At 43.4% G+C, this 24,096-nt stretch overlaps 1 protein-coding gene across 1 annotated transcript; it reads right to left on the bottom strand.

The window, feature by feature from the left end:
- Nucleotides 1-759: 759 nt before the first annotated feature.
- YBX3 (Y-box binding protein 3) lies at nucleotides 760-20,421 on the bottom strand. Its single transcript, XM_027449890.3, has 9 exons — nucleotides 20,067-20,421; nucleotides 16,886-16,949; nucleotides 15,183-15,216; nucleotides 10,022-10,111; nucleotides 9,223-9,345; nucleotides 4,241-4,335; nucleotides 2,404-2,575; nucleotides 1,657-1,758; nucleotides 760-1,270 (listed from the first exon to the last, which is right to left on the bottom strand). Exons 1-8 carry the CDS (start codon nucleotides 20,323-20,325, stop codon nucleotides 1,693-1,695), a joined length of 903 nt encoding a protein of 300 aa, XP_027305691.3. The 5' UTR covers nucleotides 20,326-20,421; the 3' UTR covers nucleotides 760-1,270; nucleotides 1,657-1,692.
- Nucleotides 20,422-24,096: the final 3,675 nt, after the last annotated feature.

Raw genomic sequence — 24,096 nt, 5'->3', positions numbered from 1 at the left:
AGTTCAGGAAGAGGTGTTTTAAGGATACAAATACACTACCCAAACTTTGAGTAACAGCAACTGTAGGACAGAAACATAAGTGTTGGACATGTTGGAGAATGAAGCATGCAACAAGATATCTGAATGAACACACCCATATTCAGCAGCTGGAAGGAGACTGATAACACTTGCAAGATATCCAAACTTCATGAAGGAACACAAACATGCATTCATAGGACAGTTAAGAACTTTAAGAACTCTGCTCTTCAGCACAGAAGAGATACAATACTTTATTTTTCCAATAAAAAAAGTTTTAGGGAGGCTAATAAATTTTAATGCCACTATCCTGGAACAGACTGAAGTGGCAGTTATGTTAGCTGTCTTTTGGGGCAGATAGGAATCTCAAAGAGAACCCTGCATTCTACTGTTTACAGAACACAAGAGCCTTGCAAAACAGATTTGGAATGAATTAGCAGGATAGTTTTCCCAATCCTCCAAACTCCTACTGGAGGACAGTAACAGAAAAACCTAGCTATTTGAGTCACAAAATCAGAAGGCATTGTAAGTTATAGCTGCCTGGTATATTTTTTGTAGAAGTTGTTTTGCATTCAAGTAGCCCTACTTAACATTGCCACATCTTTGCTCATGTCATCCAGCACAGCTGGAGACAAGACACATCTTTATACATTCAATGATGTAGCCTTCATTTTCACACAAATGCTGAAGCAGTAAGATAGTCATTCATTATTTTAAAGGAAAACATGAACAAACTTCAACAGATTTGCTTTTTTGGTGCTTGAAATCACTTTTATTTGTGAGGAACGTCACCCATGCTGCACAGTTTCAAATAGATCTTACCAAGGAAAGCTGAAATTTCTCCTCCCCACGTCCTGCAGTGAACAGGACTGGCACAGAAAAATGAAAACTCAACACACTTGGGAGGCTTAGCACCAGCATCCAATAAAAAAAGCATTTGATTTCAATTTCAGTTCTTTGGTTGGGTATTTTTCCCTTTTCTTTTCAGTTTGATACCAAAAGAAAAACTGAAAAAATTCAATACTAGCAAAATATTGAAATTCTAATAAAGAAAAAACCCACAGTTGCTGTTGAAACTGGGGAGGTTGCTCTTTCTGAATCTCGCTCTCTTCATGCATCTGTCTTGCAGGCGTTCCCTGGATCTCTGCTGCTGGTATTATTTTTAAGTTCCGATGTTTCAAATCTTTGCTTTCATCATTGTTGACTATTTATTGCTTGAACATTTCTTTGGTGTTACTTTTGAGTTGTAGGACACCTGTTGAAAAGACAGATTAAAAATATATTACAGAAAACATAATTTCACTTCACTGAAGAAAAGGTGGGATGTCAGAAGGGTGAGTGTTATGATTAACAAATTAAGCATGACTGGCATATCCTATCTATAAACTGAAAATACAGCACCTTCCTACAGCAAAACAGCACCAGTTCATTAACAGACGCTATTGCTAAAGATACAGATAAAGCAAAACTTGTTTTCTCACAGAAAGAAAGAACAGTAGACAGTTCCTTGATTCACCTACACAAGGCTCTCAGAAGTTACATGTAACTTACCAGATGGCCAGACATACGGGGACACAGCACAACCTAAAGTACTAAAAATATACATAATCCTGCTTCAGTTGGACTATCCATATTCCTTACCTGAGAGATGGTAAAGGTGCCTGGGGAAGGTGGACATTACTCGGCACCACTTTGCTCAGTCACCGGAGCAGGATTTTCAGCAGGTGTTTCAGTCACCTTTGTCTGAGACACAATAAGCCTTGTTAGAAACAAAGACTAAAAAGAAATCTCTTCTCTGTTCAGTGTCAGCACCAATATAACTCAGGTTTTTAGTAGAAGCAAGGAAGATGAATCTTCAGAAAATTTTAGCATATTTCTTATAGTTAAAGCATTACACAAATTGTTTTTGACCCACTTTTTTCAATACAGCTCTGACATGGAGGAGACTACTTCAGGCAGATATAGAATAAGAAATTTGCTCACTAGGTAAAGTCTGTTTACAACCTGGATTCAACTACTTCAAGCAGCTCAGAAAATTGATCCAAAGCTTTCAAAGCTCTCTTATCCTAGAAAGAGGTGGTTTGAGGATATTTGAGAAAGCTCAAAACGTTTCTCTCTACTTCAAAAGAGAGTGTTACAGTGACTCCAAGAATTATCCAGAAGCAATTCCTATCCTACTGCTGGTTCCATTTAAGGTAAGCTGCTCAAAGAAGTTCATAAGGAACAAGCAATGAAACCAGCTGCCTTTACTGTCAGCATCTTGGAGTCAGCCATCAGTAACCTCCAACACACCAATACACCTGGTAAACCCTCCCAGCAGAACAGAGGCTTGTGAATATTCATACCATCAGAACTCAGTTCCTGCTGCATTGCCAGGAGCATGCTTACCTCTTTCCCATCCTGAGCTGACGCATTGGGTGGACGAGGTCGACGCCGGTAGTTGTACGGGCGCCTATACCCACGGCGAATTGGCTGCTGACTCATAGCATTGGCTTCATGCTGGTTCTCCTTGTTTTCGGCCTCTCCTGCCACTGGGGCAGGGCGTGGACGTGGGGGGCCTCTGAAGAGGCAGGGAAATATGTATCAAGGACAAGGGAATCCTGAGAAGGTTAAACTACCTTAACCTCAGCCCTGCAAAAGACCTCTCTAACCAAACACCATCTTCATGGTTTCAAATGCAAGCAAACAATCCCTTTGCAGTTTGACTGTCATGTAGTTTAAGGGAAAGACTTGTTTCATTGGAATAGACAAGCAGCCTGGGTGTCTCTTCACTGCTGAAACTACATCAGCATGTTCTGCTGCTTGTCTTATAATAAAGAGGTAGTTACGCCATCTGAGCTGCTGGCTAAGAGAAGAAACAAGCCAGCAGTGGCCACATAACTCTGCCAAGTCAGCCTTGGACTAGCCCAGGCTTATTTGCAATTGAATGGTTTAATTCCTAGGAATTCCTATTACACCCATGAAGCACTTCTGGATATCCCCTCTGAAATAACCAATACAATGTTACCCCTCTTGACTACATAAAACAAGGACAAGATTTAGAGGAGCAAGTGAGGTCTGCTGAATGGCATACTAACACAATTCAGCTCCTTAGGAGTAGTCTCTATAAGCAATTATGAAAGATACCAGCAAACACAATCCAGCAGTTACCTTATTTGTCACTCATCCTCCAAGAGAAAACAAACATAACAAGAAGTCAGGAATCTGAATAAACTTCTCTACTTAAAGTTAAAAAAAAAAAAGTTGGGCAACATCTCAAAATGTTTAACAGTCAGAGGCTGGGTATTTCATATACTGATATTTTGAGCTACACTGAATTACTCAGTTATGGAGTTGCTTCCTCAGTGCAAAAACATGGAAAGAGTGGCCATGTCAGAATTAAGACTGAAAAATAAAGAAAAAAAATCCTATGCTGGCCAAGTGAAGGGATGACTAACATGTCACTCAGCAAGTTATGCTGCATACCCCATTGGAAAGCATGAGTACTCATGTACACTCATGTACAGTCTGAACTTCGACTTAACCCAAGAATAGCCTATTTAGTCTTCAAACAACTATCTAGCCCAGTTTTATGGATCCCTACATGGATCCCTTCACCAGCACAGGTTACTACAAGTTAACTGAAATGCTACCATATAATGTAATAGCCTCTAAGAGGTAGTGCGTGACTTAAGTTTTTCCTGAACAGTAGCCTTTTTTCTACACCTACAAGAGACGCCAGCACTTGGAAATAAGCCTAAGTGACACACAGGACTGTGCTAGATACAGATAAACCAGTAGTCCAGCAATGACCTGCAAACTACTACGCTACATGTGGATGTAGTCCATGTGAAGTATTAGAACAAATTGCCCCTGCAGATGCTGGACCTACCTGTCCCAGATCAAGTGGAATCTAGATTCACCATTGTACAAGGAAGTATAAGAGTTCAGCTGGGACAAGAGCTTACAACTCACTTCAATATGTTGATCAGTTGTGAGAAGTAACAATACAGAACTTTGCCCTTTCTTGACCTATTCCTGACCCTGAATAACATAGTCATATTAAACTACTTCTACAGTTACCTTCTTACTCCTAATAATTACACCTTTCTTCTAATAATTCAGAGGCTTCTCACCTCTCCCTACCATTCACATGTACATGAATGTCAGGGAATACAGCTTCCTACTCTAAGCTTTTTATAGACCACATTTATTTGCAATGACAAGCAGAGAAAATAACACAAACCTGCGGTAGCGGGGACGATACGTAGGATTCCTATGGACTTGCTGATTAAGTTGTCCTCCTTCTGTGATCCCATCTTTGATTTCTCCCTCAACACCCTGCAAAGCAAATCAAAAGACCAAGACAAAGATGAAGTGTTATCTCTTCACAGGTATATGTTGACTATATAGCCCAATGATTTGAATACCAGTTCAGATAGTAAACCTGTACAAGCATCCCAACACATTAGATTCAAAGCATAGATACCATAAGGCTTTCATTTTAGCAAAGTAACCATGGGGGCAGAACAAGAGTTAACAGATGCTCTTTATCTGCTATTAGGAGGAACAAGAAGTCACCTGCTGATACCATCTCCCTCTCTCTAGGGAAAGAGAGAGAAGCCAACAGTTCTAACACATACAAAAGTGCATTTCAAAACAAATGTCACTGAACTGCAAGAGGTAAATGGATTATGGAAAGGTAGCCATTGATGTGGACACTTCTGAATTGGGATGGTGAACTGAAAGTCATCATGCTGAAAGTTGCTTCTGACCACTTCTGTTCTGGCTCTGTTAAAGAAGACTCTCCTTCACATCTCCCTCCCTCCTGTGCATATTCCAGCATAATTACAACTTCTCTCCTCCAACATGAGCTGACAGTTGGAATTTCGATCAGTTCTAAGATGTAGTACCAGAAATTAGAAATCATGAAGGCCTAGAAGGTCTTCTTGAAAGGACAGCGTGTCAGAAGTTAGAGCATCAAAGCTAACAGTAAGGAGGAGTGCAAAAAACTGCTTTCAGCCAAAATCTCTCCTATATCTCTCCTATAGGACTTTACAATCAGCATCATATTCACTGCTCTTTAAAGACACAAATTCAATATTGCCTTTTAATGGCACAGCCTAGGTCCACTCCTCCATATAGAAGCCTGCATTGAAATCTCAAATGAAGAACAGCATTTCCTATAGTGACAATGACAAAAAAGGAATGACTGAACTTGAAGCATTACTAGAAAACAATGCAGACACTTTTCCTATTCACCTTGAACTGAATTTTGATGCTTCACTATTTTAAATGTGCTTGGGTTGCACAGCTAGTTGAAAGTATTGAACTGCTTAGCCTACAAGTATCAGTAGTTTCCTGCATCCCCTATAGTATCACAAAAATACATTCATTTAACTGAAAGTTACCTGGGTTTGCTGGCCAGAGGTGAAGTATGCTTCCAGAATAAAGCTGTTACACTGTTTCACTAACTGACACACTGTGTAACCAGAAGCCAGAACTTGAGCCTTTAGATCCTGTTTTATTACACTACTAGTAAATTTATTAGATTCATTGACTGGGAAGACTTCATTTGTATGGTTAAATTATCACTACATTTCTAGCACACAGTCCTGCTCATCCAGCATATTCCACTGAAAGCTTCTAATAAAAGATACCTGTTAATACATTAGGTCATCCTAAAAGATGAATACAAGAAGCTGGCCAGCTTCACTCCACATTTTTCCTCCTACAAAATAGGCCAGCATACAGTTACTTCCCACAAAGATATGAAGCTTTATTCTCTCCATAAATAAGTGTATTTTTAAGCATTAGCTGCAACTGCAAGGTGCTTTTTACTCATCCGCTTCCTCCAATTTATTCATGTTCTTCCATTTCAGTACTGTCCAAACACTACAGAATGAGCCATTTGTATTTCCACATCTGCACAAGAAATGTCAGTCTTTAAAATGTTTCCCAAACAATTTTGCCCATCTCTGACTCATTTGTTCACAGTATTTAGATGACATCATCAGTTCAAGGTTATTCATGATTCATTGCTTGTATTAACATTCTGACTACAGCTCCATGCCATGTCTTACCACAGTTTGTGGAAGACCATGGCCTCTTTTCTTCAGTGAATGCAGTTAAGAAGCATCTCTGCTCTCCACAGAAACCTCCAAGCAATCCAGACAAGTACCCATTGCAACTGGTTAAAAAATTATTCTTGAAGGTTCTTCTCATTCTTGAGAAAAGTTACAGGTGTTCAGAAACAGGCCCAGTAAGTTATGTCCAGAGTACAGGCACATTTGAGCTAGCATGGCAAAGAATGAATAGCATCAAAAGGCTTGCCAAAAACATGAGTAAACAAGGATAAGTTCTCTCTTGCTGGGCTACAAGGTTGAAATAGTTGACTTCACTTAGCAAATATAGAAGTTCCTAAAACCTGAAAGACCACTGCACTAAAGCTGAATATTACTGCCATTCATAAGCTATAGAACTTTGAGCTATAACACTTTTTTGAACCCTTCGCTTTTTACTAAAGAAAGCAGAAGTGACATGGAACTGAGCTCTGGAAAGTCACCTCTGCAGTCTAGTAGATCAGGCCTAGGTACACTGAAATTTCTTCAGATGTGCAACAGCAGTTGCTTATAAGCAATTAACTTCCTCAAGACACTGAAGAGGATATTATGAATACTCAACAAGTTTCAGAAGAGCTCTGAAAAAATACCTAGATGGAAACACCTCCTCAAGTCAAGCAGCAACACCTTTAGTTCAGCTGTATACACTATTTCTGTGGTACTGTTCACATAATGCTATGGCTCAGACATTGCTACCTTCCTTTCCCCTTGCAAGTCTGAACACAAGGGTAAAGCAGAGGCCTTGTTGAAGAAAAAAGGATATTTGAAAGAAGCCTCCTGAAATGCAGTAGATTTGCAGTTGCAACATGAAGAATATGTTAATTGATACAAGAAAAAATTCCCCAGAAGAAAGTGCTTCAGAAGAGGATTCACTCCACTAGGACACTCAGAATGGAGCTTTTACTCCTTCAGGCAACTAATTAATCAGTAAGCCAGTAAAGAAGGCCCATCAGAACTGGTCAGCTAGCTCAGAACGTAAGAACATTCCACTACAATACATGAGGAGTTTAGCAGGCGTAGCTGCATCCAAAGCTGACATTCTTGGAGAACTGATAACTAAGGTCATGAGAAAGTGTCACTTCTGATAATTTTACACATCCAGGTCTATCACACTAGATAGGATACATTTAGGAGTACTGAAGATGCTGGGCAGTGTCACTGCCTGGCCACTATCATTTTTGAGAAGTCACTGCAGTCACAGTCTACCTAGTTACTTGATAAAGAATGGTATGTTAATGGGGTGGTACTATGTTGTGTCCAAAACCACAGAAGTTCTGTTCTGCTGTCAGTTTACAGATTAAACCAGATCTGGAAGGCATATCAATGCTTTGGTGAGCAGGATTGATATTCAAAGGAATCTCAACAAGCTAAATGAAGGACAAAGCCTTGTAAGCAATAAGCACCCAGGTTAACATCTTTAAGTGAGCATTTGCAAGTTTTGAAGGCTGTAATTCTTCTAGAAGTGTTACCAGAGGAAGACCAGTACGTTTTCAGTTTTCAATAGGGGCCTCATATCAAGCACCAGGTCACAAAGCAGTTAAGGCCTAGTACTGCCCACCCCAACACTAACATGGGAACTTGGACATAAACAAGATTAAGGAAAACACAGTATATCACAATTTGTCCCCTTTGTGTATACTTTCAACTGCTGGGATCCAAACACATTAGTGTCACACGCAAGCCAGAGTTTTAGCTGCATAACCTTCCATTAGACATTCAGGAGTTCCACTGCAAGAACCCTGAGACTGAATGTTCCCCATGTCCAAGACAGGTCTCACATTATCACTCCTCAGGCAGAAGGAAACAGCTGCTTTCCATACTCAGAGTACACAGGGGTGTCAAAGCCTTGATATGTCTGCTCATTTAAAATTTGAAGCAGCTCCAAGATAAAACCAATACTATCAACTAAGCCATTCAACTAAGCCAGTTGAGGAAGATTTTAGTTTTAGGAGAGTAAAAGGAAACAATACTGGAACACAGGTAGATGATGTTTCCCAGTCTTATTTGTTAGCTTATTTGTTAACTCATCAAAAAGCTGATCAAAACCAAGTGTCCTAGATCTCTACCACATAGTTTGCAGCTTTAGCTTTCATTCCATCTCCACAAAAACAATGACATTCAGTAACAAGGCATCAATTACCATCATCAACTTCCAGTACACTGCAGTACCTCAAAGAACACCTCTCATGTATTTAAGTATGTGGTGTCTAATGGTACTAAAGAAGAGACCTTGAGATAAATAATATAAACAGCTAGACTGTAAGGAAAGGCTTCTGTTTGCCTCCATGCTGCCAACTTTGTAGAACAAGGTCAGAAGAGTAATGTTGCTTAGAGACTTATCCAATATAAAAGTCCTGGAGTTATTTGCACACTCCTGTGTGACAGTGATCACAGATTCAATGGTTAGAAAAACAGACACTGTCAAGCCTGCACTATGTTCCAGGTACCAATGCAGCATAAGCACAAAACATAATAGTAACTGCTAGAACTATATATGTACCACATAATTAGTCCCCTGCAAAATTTTGCTGGAAAGCTGTTTAGGAAGGCTTGCAAATCTGATGAAGGGTGGTGTATAGCTGGTTTAAAGAAAAGAATGTTTTCCATCATACTGCTGCAGACAGGGGGCTATGAAGGGAAGATACATTAACATTTCAACTAGTCAAGCTACTACCATGCCATGCAAAAAACAGTGAACTTATTTACAAGTTAGTTTTTCTGAGCAACCTTCCCAAATGATGGTTGATGGCTATATTACTTTGGGCAGTGTAAATATTTTCCCTTCCTTCAGGTTAAGGGCACGGTGAACCACCTAGGTGTTTTACTCCTGTTTGCTCCTTAACAAGATAGCTTATCACCCAAAAAGATGCTTTAACACCATTCAGAAAGATGCTAAGAAAAAGCCTGCAGGACACCCAAGATCATCAGTATTAACATCAACGATATGCTGGACAAAGTGAAAATATTCAAGAATATTACTGAAGAACACGAACAACTTAAGCATTAACAGCTCAGCACATGCCAGTGTTGAACCTGTTGTTCCATCGCCTGAGAAGAATGGAAGACAGCTGAGGTAGGACAATCACTAAGAAGTAGTCAAACTTACACTTCGAGGTGGTCCACGGCGTCGGCCAAAATAGCCACGTCGATAGCGGCGCCGGTCTGCAGCATAGCGACTGCCTTCTACAGGGACTCCATCTGGACCAGTGACATTAGCTGCTTCTGCACCCTAAAAGGCCAAAAAAAGTTAAGCCACAGTTCTGAGAGAAAAGAATCCAAGGCAGAAGAAGGAAGAAACAAGGAGAAACTTGCTTGCATGAGTATAACATCAGTTCCCAGCTACATAGATCCCTTCCTCCTGTAGTGCAAAAGCAAGTCTGTTATTCTCACCCTGCAACATGGGAGTTATGACTGTGTAAGCTAATGAGTTGAGATCCTACCAGCCAGACTAAGCTCAGAGGGTAGGAAAAAACAGGAAGAAATCACTGGTTAAAGTAAAGACCCTGAAAGCTCAGAGAACTCAAAATATCTGCAATCGAGAAAGTAGAAGCTTAAGAACCTCCAAGCTCTTTATAGTCATTAAGTTACCTGACTCCAAAACAAATTATCCAGGGGAATATATAAATATCAGTTGAGGCCTGCAGACTTCCAAATAAGCATTAACTGTTCTATCAAGTAAAAGTTAAAAATTCTAGGAGCAGTAAGATGTGTTTCTGGATCTCTCAAAACTTAAATACACCTCAATAAAGCCTTAAAAAACCCTGATCTTCCACATAGAAGCTATGAGTGCCACCCACCCCAGGGATCAACACATTAGACAAAAAAACACTACATGTACAGACAGTGCTCTGTGTTACTTCCCATGAGAGTGTTGTGAACTCTGTATTACACCTCTATAGTCTTACCTTCTCTCCCTCGACCACATCAAATTCTACAGTCTCTCCATCACCAACACTGCGCAAATACTTCCGTGGATTGTTTTTCTTTATTGCCGTCTTTAGATGAAAAAAATACATTAGTTAATCTTACTATTATCTTACTCCTTCATAGCACTGTAGATGAGGGAAGAATCATTTTCCTGTTACAGTCCCAACTCTGCATACCAGATCAGTCACCACACCAAAATACTTCAAAAATATTGATCCCCTCCCTCCACTTTTCTACAGGGCCTCCTTACTCCCTTAGTCAGGGTTTACTCCTTTCTCAACACTCATGAGCTTACAAGTCACTGCTGCCCCAAGACTCCCCTTTTCAAGCCCACTAAGTATTAAAATCTTTCTGTATTTCCATACACTCAAGTGGAGTGTTTGGTCTCCTGGAAGCCATACCAAAGTACCTTCAGCAACAACTGTGACCCATTCCTTTACAATCTGGAGACTGGTTAACCATGTATAAAGATGTTAAGATTGTGAGTATTTTGTAGGAGGTGGCATTAACTATAAATGTATCATGACAACTCTTCGTAACTAAAGAATTACAAACTACAGAGTACCAAAAATATGCATTTTACCTAAGCACTCTAAGTAAGGGAGACCCCAGAAAGTTAGGCAAGTCCCTGTTGAATACAGGGTAATGTTACTAGAACAGAATCATCTTTTCCAGACAAAAATCCCTGAAATACTATTAACATTGCTTGGAATCAGAACCAGCTGACATCATCCCATCCTCTAACCCCAGACTCCCAAGAACACCCAAACATCCTAGACTGATTTTCAGCCACAGATGCCTTTCAGTTAGTAGATTATTTCTAGGATTTCAAAGAGGCATTTATAACAAGGCAAGGCTACTGCCAGTTAAGTAAAGTGCCATTAAGTAAAGAATCACAAACTGAAAGAGATCAGAAGACATTAAGCACATATACATTGTACAAGACAATCTAGGGAACCAGCTTTTTAGTGAAGTCCTCTTCAATTAAGGACTTGAAGTCTCCTGATATGGCTGTCTTGTTAGCATGAAGGGGACAGTACACAGAAATGCACAAATCCTGCGTTAGTAAAATACATTTACAGAGTAAAATATAAGAGAATTGTAGCATCTGTCTGCAGTCAAAGAAAGGCAAGCAGAATGAAGATCAGAGAAATTATTACCAGCACATGGCAACTATAGTCGTTCAGTCAACACTAGCCCCAAAACATTTCCCACTGAAGTACTGAAAGAAAAATTCTAGTCAGTTTAAAGTTGAGCTTGACCAGTTTAGGAAAAGTATTTTCATTTGTTGCTGAAAACAATCCCCTTTGTTTCAGGCAACAGGCCAGCTTGTCCTTGTAGCCCTATAGCCCTACATCTATCCAGTTTTTCTGTATGCTGCAGTGTCCCTGAATGGCTGTTAAGCCTTAGACCATGGAAGTGTAGATAGTATTGCTACCAAAGCAAAAAACAATCCAGGAATTTTTCTGATAGGAAAGAAGAAAATAAATAGGAAGAGAAGAGATAGGGAAGACGAAGAGAACAAGCTGCTCAAGCACATTCTTTTGGGAACCACCACAACAAGCAGAGACTCCCACCTTCAGCCAGGACAGCTTTGCTTACTTTCTTGCCGAACTTTTAGTAACTGCCGCATTACTGAAACCACCTGGAAGTCCTTGTTTTTCCATAAATGCTAAATACTAACATTAAGATTGTTACCTTCACTGTAGATTAAGGGTTTAATTATTTCACTACCTCTGTGCTGAGACAACTGACATGACTCTGAAGTTTCACACTTTGCACATGATGGATGTCAACAAGCTGCATTTTGAACTCCTCCCCTTCATTGTAAGGGCCGAGGAAAGAGGACTACTAGACATCCTTCCAGGAGAGGGTATACTTAAGATTAATCAACCTATTCAAACCTCCAAGAAAAATAATGGAAGATGAAATCAACATGATCTCACATATACTGTTTCAGACTCATGGACAAAAGCTTCAGGATTCAGATTTGCAATTGAATGATCTGTAAATAGGTGACAGAGGCTGCCACATGGTAGGCTGTCTGTGGAGTTATTTCATAAAAGCATACACAAAGAATTTCGATAGTCTCTCAAAACTTAGCATTAAGTGGATGGCTTTACTACTACCTCAGCTGTAGGTAAACACTGAAGGAATAATCTGCTAACAAGCCTAAGCTCCAAGCTTAGAGAAAAGACTTTTACTCTGCATATCCAGAGAGGAGAGAGCACTATTCTCCCTGTTACTGTTCACCACCATTCTGCAGGCTCAAGCAGCTTTGTGTTAACACAGGCAGCACTGAACAATTAACACAAAGCCTTTCATTTCCCAAGGGAACACTGATGAACAGACAGCTATGATAAACTTCAGAGCTAGTTCAGTACTTTGTTTGGAAGAGTTCTTTCTGTACCCTCATGATATCACCACATCATGTGCACATCCAGCATTGTCACAGTGACAGCCAAAATTTGTCACATCAGTTACTGGTACATCTATACCAGGTTGCACTATAAACACTGTGCATGAAGATACAGTCTGGTTAAGTGGAGAAAAAGATATCAATCTCTTCTGCTGCACAAGCTTCCCCTTGCTGCTTGATTCAAGCTTAAAGCAAGTCAGACTTCTCTAGCTACCTACACTTTTAACGGTGTTAAGCTGCAGAACCCCTCCTCCTTCCCTCTCACACTCCTTTGTGAGGACACAGAATGCCTGCTGCTCGCACTGCACCTGACTAACACAGTGCCCTCAGCAGCACCTCACAGGAGCAAACTGCACAAGGACAACAAGCAAGACAAAGCCAAGCAAGTCTTGCCCTTCCCCACACCACTGATCGGGTCCCCCACAAGACAAAGGGTTAATTCAAAGCAAGCCATGCATGCCCTAAAGAGAAAAGCATTTTAATCTGTGCTCATTTATAAATAGCATCCAATAGACACACACTGAGAGTTAACCCCCATTCTGATCATGAGACCGGGCTGTTCCCTCCCCACTGTGTGCGTGCCAGGGGGGCAGGAGGAGGGTGTATCTGTTCAACTAGGTCAACCTTATTCTAAAGGGATTAGATGTATAATCCAGTCCCTCCCCGGGCAGGGCGTGGGGGAAGGGGAGGAGGAGCTGCACAGGCACTAACACAGAACAGCCAGGGAGCTGCTCGCAGGATGTTTGCTTAGCCATGTTTGAATCACTTTCCTTGCAGATTTGCCTTCCTCACACCCCTCCCTGCCCCGCAGCAGCTCCCCAGCACCACACAGGAGCACCAGGGCAGGAGCCCCAGCAAGAACACCCCAAGCAAGGACCTCCCCCCACTGCACCACTAAGTGGAGAGCAGACCCATCACTCCTTCACACCCCCGCTTCCTGCCATTGTCCATGTCCCGGAACAGCTTGGGATGGAAAAGTTTAGGAACATTTGATCACGTCTGACATAGGCTGCATCTGGAGGAATCTACACTGCCATACAGAGCCCCCAAACAGGTTTAATCAGATGCAAACTCGCATGTGATGTGGGATTTCTGAGACACCAAGCCAGTTTTGCTCAGTGCTCCTGCCTAGAGCATCTCATCTTCCACAGCTGAAAATCAAGTTCTTGCCACCAACAGTTTACATGCAGGTAAATAATCATCTCCACAAGTGAGACAAAACAGCAGATAATAGCATCCTGCCCTGGGCCTTCATTGTTTTGAATCTTCACAGGCAGTCTTAAAGAAAAATACTGATCTGTGTCATGTTTGTCATCAGTAGGACAGCTGGTTATCTTCACACAGGTCTCAGGGAGACCTTGTTTTGCCTTCAAGACAGTTTTACAGCACTGCCTATTCAAAACACCTTTCAGTCATGAGAACTCTTCCCATCTTCCTCCACACACAGCTGCTGTACCAGCAGCTAGAAGGGAGTATGTCAGTGTGCACACAACACGTGTTTATTAAGGAAGGAGGTTAACTGTTACCATTTGTATATGAATTAAGACCTCTTGAGAAGTTTGTATACACATTGAGAGCACTTGCTCCCAGCCTGCTAACTGAACTGGGAATGTATACTGAGAACTCTTCCTGGTATCTTCCACTTGCTACAAGCACCAGTCTTACTCCCTCCTGGTTCCACCCATTTTAGGGATAAGGGGTCTAAACCCTTGACCTAGAGAACCAGTTACCCTGGGGTATTTATTCATGAAGCTACAGTATTCACTAGTATACACTATTCATGAGCTGAACTGACCCTTGATGTTTACCAAAGATGTTTAACTACATATGCACATACCCTCTCCATCTGTAACCAACTCTGAGTGCAAGCTCACCAGCTACATTTCATGGAAATACTGTCACACCATGAAGAAAGCTCTGCTTTTAAGGCTCACGTGGCCTGCAGACCTTTCACAGGGAAAAGCTCCAAGGATAGTATTTCATTTGCTGGTGAAGTCTCAGATGATGCAAAACCAGACCTATGCCAGCCAATCGGTTGGCATCAGTGTGGAAGCAGCATCCTCTGCCTTCCCATTAGCTGTCTGTGACCCAAGGCTCACGATATAAACTTAGAACAGCCTACTGACAGTTCAAGGAAGGTTAGCCAATGGCAGGCTGCTTGGCAATCTCTCCCTACTTGGGCACACTTGGCACACAGCCTTCCTCCCCTTCTTCCCAAGAACAGCTGCCTCATGCAGCAACAGCTGATGGCAACCCAGCCTGGTCAGGAGCCAGGCTAGATCACTTTCTCTCCAATACCAGGGAGGGCAGACAGAACAGACCTGCAAGTGAAAAAAAGGGTGGGAAGAAACAGAAGACACAGGAGGAGCCTGATAAAGTGGGGGAGGGGAAGAAGGACAAACAGCAAATTATTTACAAAACATAGGAAATCTCCCTGAGGGTGGGGTAGAAGTTTAGTGTTCAAATCAGAGCAGACAAAAAACAGCATAAAGGTTTATAATACCTACTCCATCAATTATGAATTCAGAGAGAAAGAAAACATACCCTCCTATTCCTCCCTGGGATGCATGCATGCCAAGATGGGATATTTGGAGTAAATATTCTAAGGAGTAGCAAAGATAAGCTGACCTCAGCCACCCAGCTATTCCAGAAGCTACACAAGAAGCCTACCACAGGCCAAGGATAATACACATCTGCAAGTGTGATTACTGCTCTCTTACCTGATGAACAAACACATCTTCTTTGGTATCATTTCTGTGAAAAGAAAGTGATAAATCGTAAAACTTCACACTAACATACTTAGATAGAAATCCCTGACTTTACAAGTAAAAAACCTCCCTTCCCCCAGGCTGCTGTACATCCCCTGAATTCCACACATTCTGTATAAGGCTGTACTATCAAGACCTTCCTCTGAATTTCCAGTCATATGTTTAAGAGCAGAAAGGATACCCCCCAGCTCTAAAGAATGGAGGGGGGGGGGGACAGCAGGGAGGTTCCCTGTAATCTGCAGGGTAACATTCAGTATTTTGTTTCAACACAGGACAGAGTAATGACTAGACTTGCCTTTCACTACTCCCCCTCCCTCCCCCCCATCATCTTCTACATGGCCTGCAACCTGAGCTGCTATCCTAGAGGTCAAGTAAGACTATCAACAGGACTGGTCACAGCTGTTAGCAGAGCTCTTCTTTCAGAGAAACTCCACACAAGAAGTACTAGGAGCATCCACTGGCAGGGGAACCAGAAAAGAAGTCATTAGATTGTCTAGATTACACCAGCTAGTTCAGACTCCTGCAAGCAAAACGTGAAGATGTCAGAGACCTTGATTCTGTATTCCCATACTGCAGAAACAGCCTAGGCCTTACAGTCTGGTCATTCGATTCTCCACAGAGGGGATGGGTGGGTCCCTCACAAAGAGTGTGAATATGTCATCCTAACTCTCCTGTGCTTGGTCTGACTGACTTCAGCATGGTGTAGCAACTTGTTAACTGTCTCACAATACCCAGCTGAAGGTTCCCACTTTCAAGTGCTACAAGATACTAAGAATATTTCCTAATTCAAGCTTTTCTTTTTACATAGCACCAGATAGTAGTCAACAGATACGGGAATAGTAATTCCAGTATTTCCTGTACTGGAACTGGCTTCAGACCCATGAAACAGGACTATCTCATTCTACAGTGTCCAACTTCACCAAGTCCACCTGTTGTGTAATAGATTAAGAACTTGCAGGACAAAAAATGAAGTGCCAGGTATGCCTTTTGCAAGACAACTGTTCCATGAAGGGGCTTCTTTTCTCTTATGAAAGAAGATATTTAAGCTCCTCAACACCACAGATATTCCAGCCTTAAAAGCCAGAATTCCCTCCAGTAACTTGGAAGTATTGATCTCAACCTTATGTAAGGTTGGAATGTGATGAACCTGACTTACAGCTCAGCTATTATTGGTGCCATTCAGATATTCATTTATACTCAGAGAATGAAGTTCTGTGAACCCAGGCCTAGCATATCTGCTCATACGAGAGAAGCTCAAAGTGCATTTTGAATGGGTGTTTTGACTAGTCTCTAAACACACTTGATTTTTATCCAAAAATATTTTCCCCTCCCCCATCCTCCAGCCTTCCTCACATCTTCACAAAAATCCAGGTAGCCATGAAAGACCATACAGCTCATTAGAAGTGAGGTATTTTTTACTCAGACTACATTTGTACAGAGTTTGACCCTCCCCTTCTTGTGTTGACCTTCCCCCCCACACCACTTTCTATGAAGGGTAGGTATGTGGTAGAAAGAGGCCCAGAGAGGGCATCCAAGTTTACTAAATGCCTGGCCAACCATGGCCATTAACTGCATGAGCCTGTAATACTAATGTATGGCATATTATCTGTACCGAAAGTCTTGTACACTGTGCATACAAAATAGTTTAAACATACCTGTTGATAAAGCCATATCCATTTCTCACGTTGAACCACTTGACGGTGCCAAGAACTTTTGTGGCTGGAAAGAAAAATTAAAATTGCTTTAGAACAGAAGTATAGAAGTGATTCTGTGATTAGTATTACAAAAACACTTTTATACCTGCCCATGAAGTCAGACTACACTGATTCTGCTCCCTTAATGGTTAAGGCGTACATTTCTCTATTTCAGTTTATACTAATGTGGTAGCAGGCAGTAGTGCCTTAACTTACTGTTTGTCATTAAGAAGTTAGCATGCAGCATCTAAAAATGAAGCCCAGCTCTATTTTCAGAATTGGCCATTCATCCCTTCTCTATTTCTTATCCCAGAAACAGAGAATGAAGCTGTAAACCTGCCATTCACCAGTTCTCTTTAGTTTTGTAGATATGTTTCGCATCTAGCTGAAGCTGATTTAGAAGTCCCCTCTTTCACTCAGTGTCACCCTTTCTTTCTTCACTAGAAACCAGAACTGGCTAAAGAAGCAGTATCACAAATACCACACAACTCTCATTCAAAGGCAGCACATCTTTGTTTTGGACGAGCTCTTCCTCCCATTAACCTCACTCTAACCAAAAGAGCCCAACATTTATTTTTTGTTTATTCCTACTTCTGGAAGCCTTCTATGAAGTATCAGCTATAAACTGACCGACTACATGTCCTGAGGCTTCTAGGAAGAAGACAAGCTCCTGTCTCATATAATACCAAATTTGCATCTTATGTAGAAGTCACACTGCAGTGTTTTATAGGATCTGGTGAAACCTGTTCCTCCAACATATAGGTACATGTGGGAGGAACTCAAGAGTGATGGAAGAAGTTCAGCCTCTCCTTCCCTGTCAGCAACTGGGTGGGGACAAAACTTGTCCTTTCCAAACCTGTAGGAAAGAGAATTTTGGGCTCTGTTCTTTAATAGATGTTATTTACTACAGAGCATAACCACACAGTTATGCTGTGTAATGTACTGTACCACAGTCATCCTATAATTTATACAGCAGATACCTGAAAGTGGTCTCATCAGGCAAATGCCTACTTGCTAAGAGCCTAACATATGTTCAGGAAAAAATAAGCATCAATTAAAGGGAAAAAGTCTAGAGACAGTCTCCAGTTCAGAAGTCCAAGCCAGTCCGCTAAAGGCAAGAAGAACATACTGCAAACAATTAAGTTCGTTTGCTTTACACCTGCATTCTTCTCTATGAAGATTCACTAGGCAATTACACAGCTAGACAGACTTTCAGTCCCATACAGTCTTGGGATTCTCATATACCTGAGAGACAAGAAGAGTGACCACCTCCTCCTCTCAATACACAGTTACGGAAGCAATGTTTGCTGGTAGCAGTCCACTGTTGTACTGTTGCTGTGGTCAACTGAAAATAGTGGACAGACTATTTACCATACCATTACTATTTACTTTTAAGAAGTGAAGGTTTTGGCAGATATTCTTATTTAGAACAAACAAAACCAATTTAAGAGTGAGACTGTTATTAGGGAAAAGACTACCTAATACAGCATCTATTCCCAGATTTCTCCTTATTTTCAAGGAGAGAAAAATAAGAGTTTCACTGCCTAGCACTGACTGTGTAACAATAACTATCTTTGGCATCAGCATTTATAGATGTGCTTTTAGGTTTAGTTTCATGGGGACACCACTGGGTACAGACACTTACTGCTAACATGAAGACACTGGATACGTACAAGAGCTCGCTGCACAAGTCAAGAGGGGAAAAGTGAAGGGGGTGGGGAACAAGCACAGGAGCCAGTTGTGCACGCAGGTTTTAGCCTGCTGTAATAAACAAGGCTAATGCCACTGATTCCCTTATGATCATCCTTTTCCTCCCCCTCAAAATAGCCATTGAATCTGTTGGCCTATTTCAATCAGATTAGGAAGAGAAGCCTAGAAGTCTGACAGAAACCCTCAGAGAAGCAGTAGTCGAAACTCTGTGTAGCCAGCTGGCTGCTGACAAATGGAAGTCCACACACTGTCTCAGAGCTGGCTAGAACAACATCACTTTGCACAAGTTGTCAAGAACATCCTGAAGACTTCCCTCAGTCTGTAGGATAGCATACTGGGAAAATATTCCCCATCTGCACTAGTCATGCAGTCCCCCCAAGCATTACTATTAGGGGAAGAACATCAGACAGCAGTATTTTACCCTGTGTCCACGTGACCATGGCACAGACATTGTTAAGCCCGAGCTGTCATAGTGGAGAGATCAGGCAGGAAGAAGGACAAGCCCAGAGGAAACCATAACCAGTTTTACTAACAATTCAAAAATAGTTGGTGCAGTGAGTCCTACCCCACTAGGGAGCAGAAGTCCACATATTTCTACAGGACACGATACACCTATCAGAGGAAACAATCAACAACTACTCCTACCCATGCCCAAATTACTGAATTAATGAAAACATGTTTCAGAAAAGTAGAAGAGAAAGCTGATTAATCTTCGCCCTTACACCCAGAAGTACACTGACTGTCTGACATCTCAGACCTTGCTTCTAATGGGATCTTTTTAGGAGGAGACTTCAGTGAACGTATTTACAAGACCGTTAGCAGGGACACTCGAGGTAGGCAGGTGTTCAAGCCCATTGTGAACGGGCATCAATCGTCGTTGTCTCACATCTGCTGAAGAGCTTGCCTAGCAGTAGGACCAATTTGCTAAAGGGGTGCTGTGGTGGGTTACATTCCCTGCTAGACCTACACAGGCACTTGTTCCTCCTCTCCCCCACGAAGCAACAGAGAGAGGTGCACTAGTTGAAAACCTCCCAAAGAGCGCAGTTCAGGCCAGAAGCAGCCAGATGTAAGCGATACCAGCGCGCCTCAGCCGCTTACTCACAGATCTGATAACAGGAGAGGGGAACAACCACGCAGGCTGTACCTGCAGCTGCCCTGACAGCCCCCTCCCCCCCACCCCGGCTCTGTACCTGCCACACCGCGCCCTCAGCCCCTCTCCGGAGAGGAGGCGATGCCGTCCTCGGGGAGCCCAGCGCTGGGGCACGGGGAAGGCGACCGGGCAGCCCCAAGGGGGGGGAACGGGCGGGGAGCCCAGCCCCGCTCCGCTCCTGACTCACCGAGCGGAGGCGGCGGGGAGGGGGGGGGGGGGGGGCCGGGGATGAGGACAGCAGCGGCGCCGCCCGTCCCGGCCACGTGCAGCCCCTGCACTCACCCAGCACTTTCTTCTCCGTCTCCGCCGCCCCGCTGGTGGTGGCGGGGGCAGCGGCGGCGGCAGCGCCGGGCGCCTCGGTGGTGGTGGTGGTCGTGGTGGTGGTGGCGGCGGCGCCGGGGCTCTTGGGCTTGGCGTCCGGGGCGGCTGCGGGCGGTGCCGGCGGGGCTCCGTCAGGCGCCGCCGCCGCGGTGGTGGTGGTGGTGGTGTTGGTGTCGGTGGGCGCCGTGGCCGCAGCGCTGTTCTCCGCCGCCTGGCTCATGGCGGCAGGGCGGGTCGGGGCGGGTGCGCGGCGCTCGGCGGGCGTCCCGGGGCCGGCGCTGGGTCTTACTGCCCCAAAATGGCCCCGCCGAACTTTTAAGGCAGGCCGCGGGGGCCGGCGCCGCCGCCTCGTTTGCATTTAAAGGGGACGCGGCCCCGCTGGCCCCGCCCGCGCCGGCTGCGAAGGAGGCTGGGGCTGAGCGCGCTCTCATGGAGCCGTTAAGACTGGACAAGGCCGCCGAGATCACCTGCTCCAAACACCCCCTACCACCACTGTCACCCGCTGAACCATGTCCCCCAGCACCACGTCCAACCTTTCCCTGAACACCCCCAGGGACGGTGACTCCACCACCTCCCTGGGCAACCCGTCCCAATGCCTGACTGCTCTTCCTGAGCAGAAATGTCTCCTCGCTGCCAACCTGAACCTCCCCTGGCACAACTTGAGGCCATTCCCTCTGGTCCTATCACTGGTTACCTGCGAGAAGAGGCCAACCCCCAGCTCCCCACACCTTCCTTTCAGGTAGCTGCAGAGAGCAATGAGGTCTCCCCTGAGCCTCCTCTTCCCCAGTCTAAACACCCCCAGTTCCCTCAGCTGCTCATCACAGGACTTGTTCTCCAGACCCCTCACCAGCTTCGTCGCCCTTCTCTGGACTCTTTCGAGCACCTCAATGTCCTTCTTGTAGCAAGGGGCCCAAAACTGAACACAGCACTCGAGGTGTGGTCTCACCTGAACAGAGTACAGGGGGACAATCACTTCCCTGGTCCTGCTGGCTGCACTATTCCTGATTCAGGCCAGGATGCCCTTGGACTGCATGAGGCATCACCTACTTCTTCATGACCTGTGAACCTGCATTTGACGGATATCAAAAAAAAAAGAAAAAAATTCTGTCATGCAGACCCTCCCACAACTGCAAGCAGGCAAAGCCTTAGCTACCCCAGAGACCAAAATTGAACCAGTGAGCTGTTTTGAAATTCAAAATGCCATCAGAGCATTCAAGGCACTTCCACCCACACAGGCATCAATGCTCCCAATTCAATTACTTACTCCACTTTCCAAATCCTGTATGAAAATTATTATTGCAGTTCTCCTCATTGCACCCCACTATACACATAAGAAAGAAAAAGATAATTTGTCCCACAATTTTGAATCCTCCACTCTTTATTTATTTTCTTACTTTATGTTTATGTCACTTTGTGAACTTTGTGACCTTTTACAATTTTCAAGGCACAAAATTCTGGAGGATGCTTATCTGAATCAATTTTTAAAGGAAATCTTATTATGCTTAAATTTTATGAAATGCTTTATCAAAATTCAGACACTGGCATTAAATTTATTTTCAATGCAGTTGATAATTATATTTTTTTCTCATGCTACTATTAGAAAAAAAAATTACAACATTCAAGCCATTGAAATGTACTGTACTTTATTATATTCTTTTTTAGACATTTAGCAATGTTTTCCTCTATGTTTTAATTTACTTCAATAATTAGAAAATTTAAGAATTACAGGGTAGTCTCATTTTTCCTTCCCTTGCTGACAGTTGTTAACACATTTCCTTTGCTTTGGTACTCCATCCCTTTTCAAAAGTTACGTAAGAAGAAATTAATCTGCCAACTTGGATAATAATTATAACTATCATATGTTGAGACTAATTTCTGCATCTCTATGCTTCCTGAACAGTTTTGCAAGTATTTTATAAAGTTTAGAACAGTGCAGAATCACAGAATGGTTGAGGTTGGAGAGGGCCTCTGGAGTTCATCTGATCCAGCCTCCCTGATCAAGCAAGGGACACCTGGAGCAGGTTGTCCAGGACCATGTCCAGGCAGCCTTCGAAGATCTCCAAGGAGGGAGACTCCACAGCCTCTTCCATTGCTCAGTAACACAAACATAAATAAGTGTTTCCTAATATTCAGATGGAAGTTCCTGTTTTTCAGTTTGCACACATTGCCTGTCTCTTGTCCTGGCACTGGGCACCACTGAAAAGAACCTGGCTCCATCCTCTTTGCACCCTCCCTTCTGGTATTTATATACACTGATTAGACTTTGCTGAGCCTCTTCTCCAGGCTGAACAGTCCCAGCCCTCTCAGCCTCTCCTCATAAGAGAGCTGCTCCATTTCTTTAATCATCTTTGAAGCCTTCTGTTGGACTTTTTCCAGTATGTCCATGTCTCTCTTGTACTGGGGAGTCCAGAACTGGACACAGCACTCCAGGTGTGCCTTCAGTAGGACTGAAGAGAAGGGAGGGTTGACTTCCCTCAGCCTGCTGGCAATACTTTGCCTAAGGCTACAAGGGCACATTGCTGGCTCATGTTGAACTTGATGTCCACCGGGACCCCAGAACCATTTCTGCCAAGCTGTTTTCCAGCTGGATGACCCCCAGCATGTACTGGTGCCTGGGGTTGTTCCTCCCCAGGTGCAGGACTTTGCATGTCTTATTAAGTTTCATGAGATCCCTGTCAGCCCATTTCTCCAGCCTGTGGAGGTCCCTCTGGATGACAGCATGACCCTCTGGTGTATCCACTACTCCTCTCTGTTTTGTGTCATCAGCAAACTTATATATAAAGCTGTCAGGCTGGTCAAGCATGATTTCCCCTTGGCTACTCCTGATTACCACTACTGATCTTGTCCTTCATATGCCTGAAAATGGTTTCCAGGATTACCTATTCCAGTGGTTTTCCAAGAACTGAATTGAGTGTGATTGACATGTAGTTCCCAGGGGCCTCCTTCTTGCCCTTCTTGAAGTCAGGAGTGATGTTTACTTTCCTCCAGTCTTCAGACACTTCAACCAGTCATCATTATTGATCAAGGTTTATTCAGAGTGGCCTCACAATGACATCCTGCATCCCATCAGGGCCCTTTATGTATGTCCAATGTGCTTAACTATTATCCAATAAGCTTATCCTTTCCCACCAAGGATACATCTTCCTTGCTCCAGCCTTTTCCCCTGTACTCTAGGACCTGGGATTCCTGAAGGCCAGTCTTACTAGTAAAGACTGAGACAAAGAAGACATTCAGTACATCAGCCATTTCCATCACCTGTATAACCAGGCCCACTGTCTCCTTCAGCAGTGTCTCCTTCTCCCAGTCTACATTTGGTCACGTATGAACTTACAGAAACCTCTATTGTTGTCTTTGACATCCTGGGTCAGACCGAGTTCCAGATGATCTTTTGCTTTCCTAACCTCATCCCTGGATGCTCACTGTCTCTGTAGTATTCTTCACAAGTTACCCATCCATGCTTCTACCCTCTGTCTGCTTTCCTTCTGTGTTTGAGTGTGACCTAGTTCATCCATGCAGGCCTCCCAGCATTTTTGTTCTTTCCTGCACACTAGGACAGACCTCTCTTAAATTTGGAGGAGGTGACTGATGAATATCAACCAGGTATTTTGGACCCCTCTTCCCTCCAAGTCCGCTCTCCCAAAGCTGAGGGTTGTCTCCTCTCAGGAACTCCACTATTTCATGGTGACTACAGTGAAGTCTACCCTCAGCCTCCACATCCCCAGTGAGCCCCTCTTTGTTTTTTAAGTATGAGATACAGCAGAGTACCTGTCCTCATTGTGTCCTGTATCACTTCCGTTAAAAAGTTGTCATAAGTGTTCTCTGTCAACCTTCTGAATTGCTTTTGCCCTGCTGTGTTGCCCCTCCAGTAGGTATGGGGCATGGTTAAAATCCTCCACAATCACCAGGGCTTGCAAGTGTGAGGCTGAAGAAGGCCACATCCACTTGTTCTTTTCTGATCAGTTGGCCTACAGGAGACACCCACTACAATGTC

This window comes from Anas platyrhynchos, chromosome 1 (genome assembly GCF_047663525.1).
Source record: "Anas platyrhynchos isolate ZD024472 breed Pekin duck chromosome 1, IASCAAS_PekinDuck_T2T, whole genome shotgun sequence".
Classification (NCBI taxonomy): Eukaryota; Metazoa; Chordata; class Aves; order Anseriformes; family Anatidae; genus Anas; species Anas platyrhynchos.
This window is presented reverse-complemented; position numbering and strand designations above follow the sequence as displayed.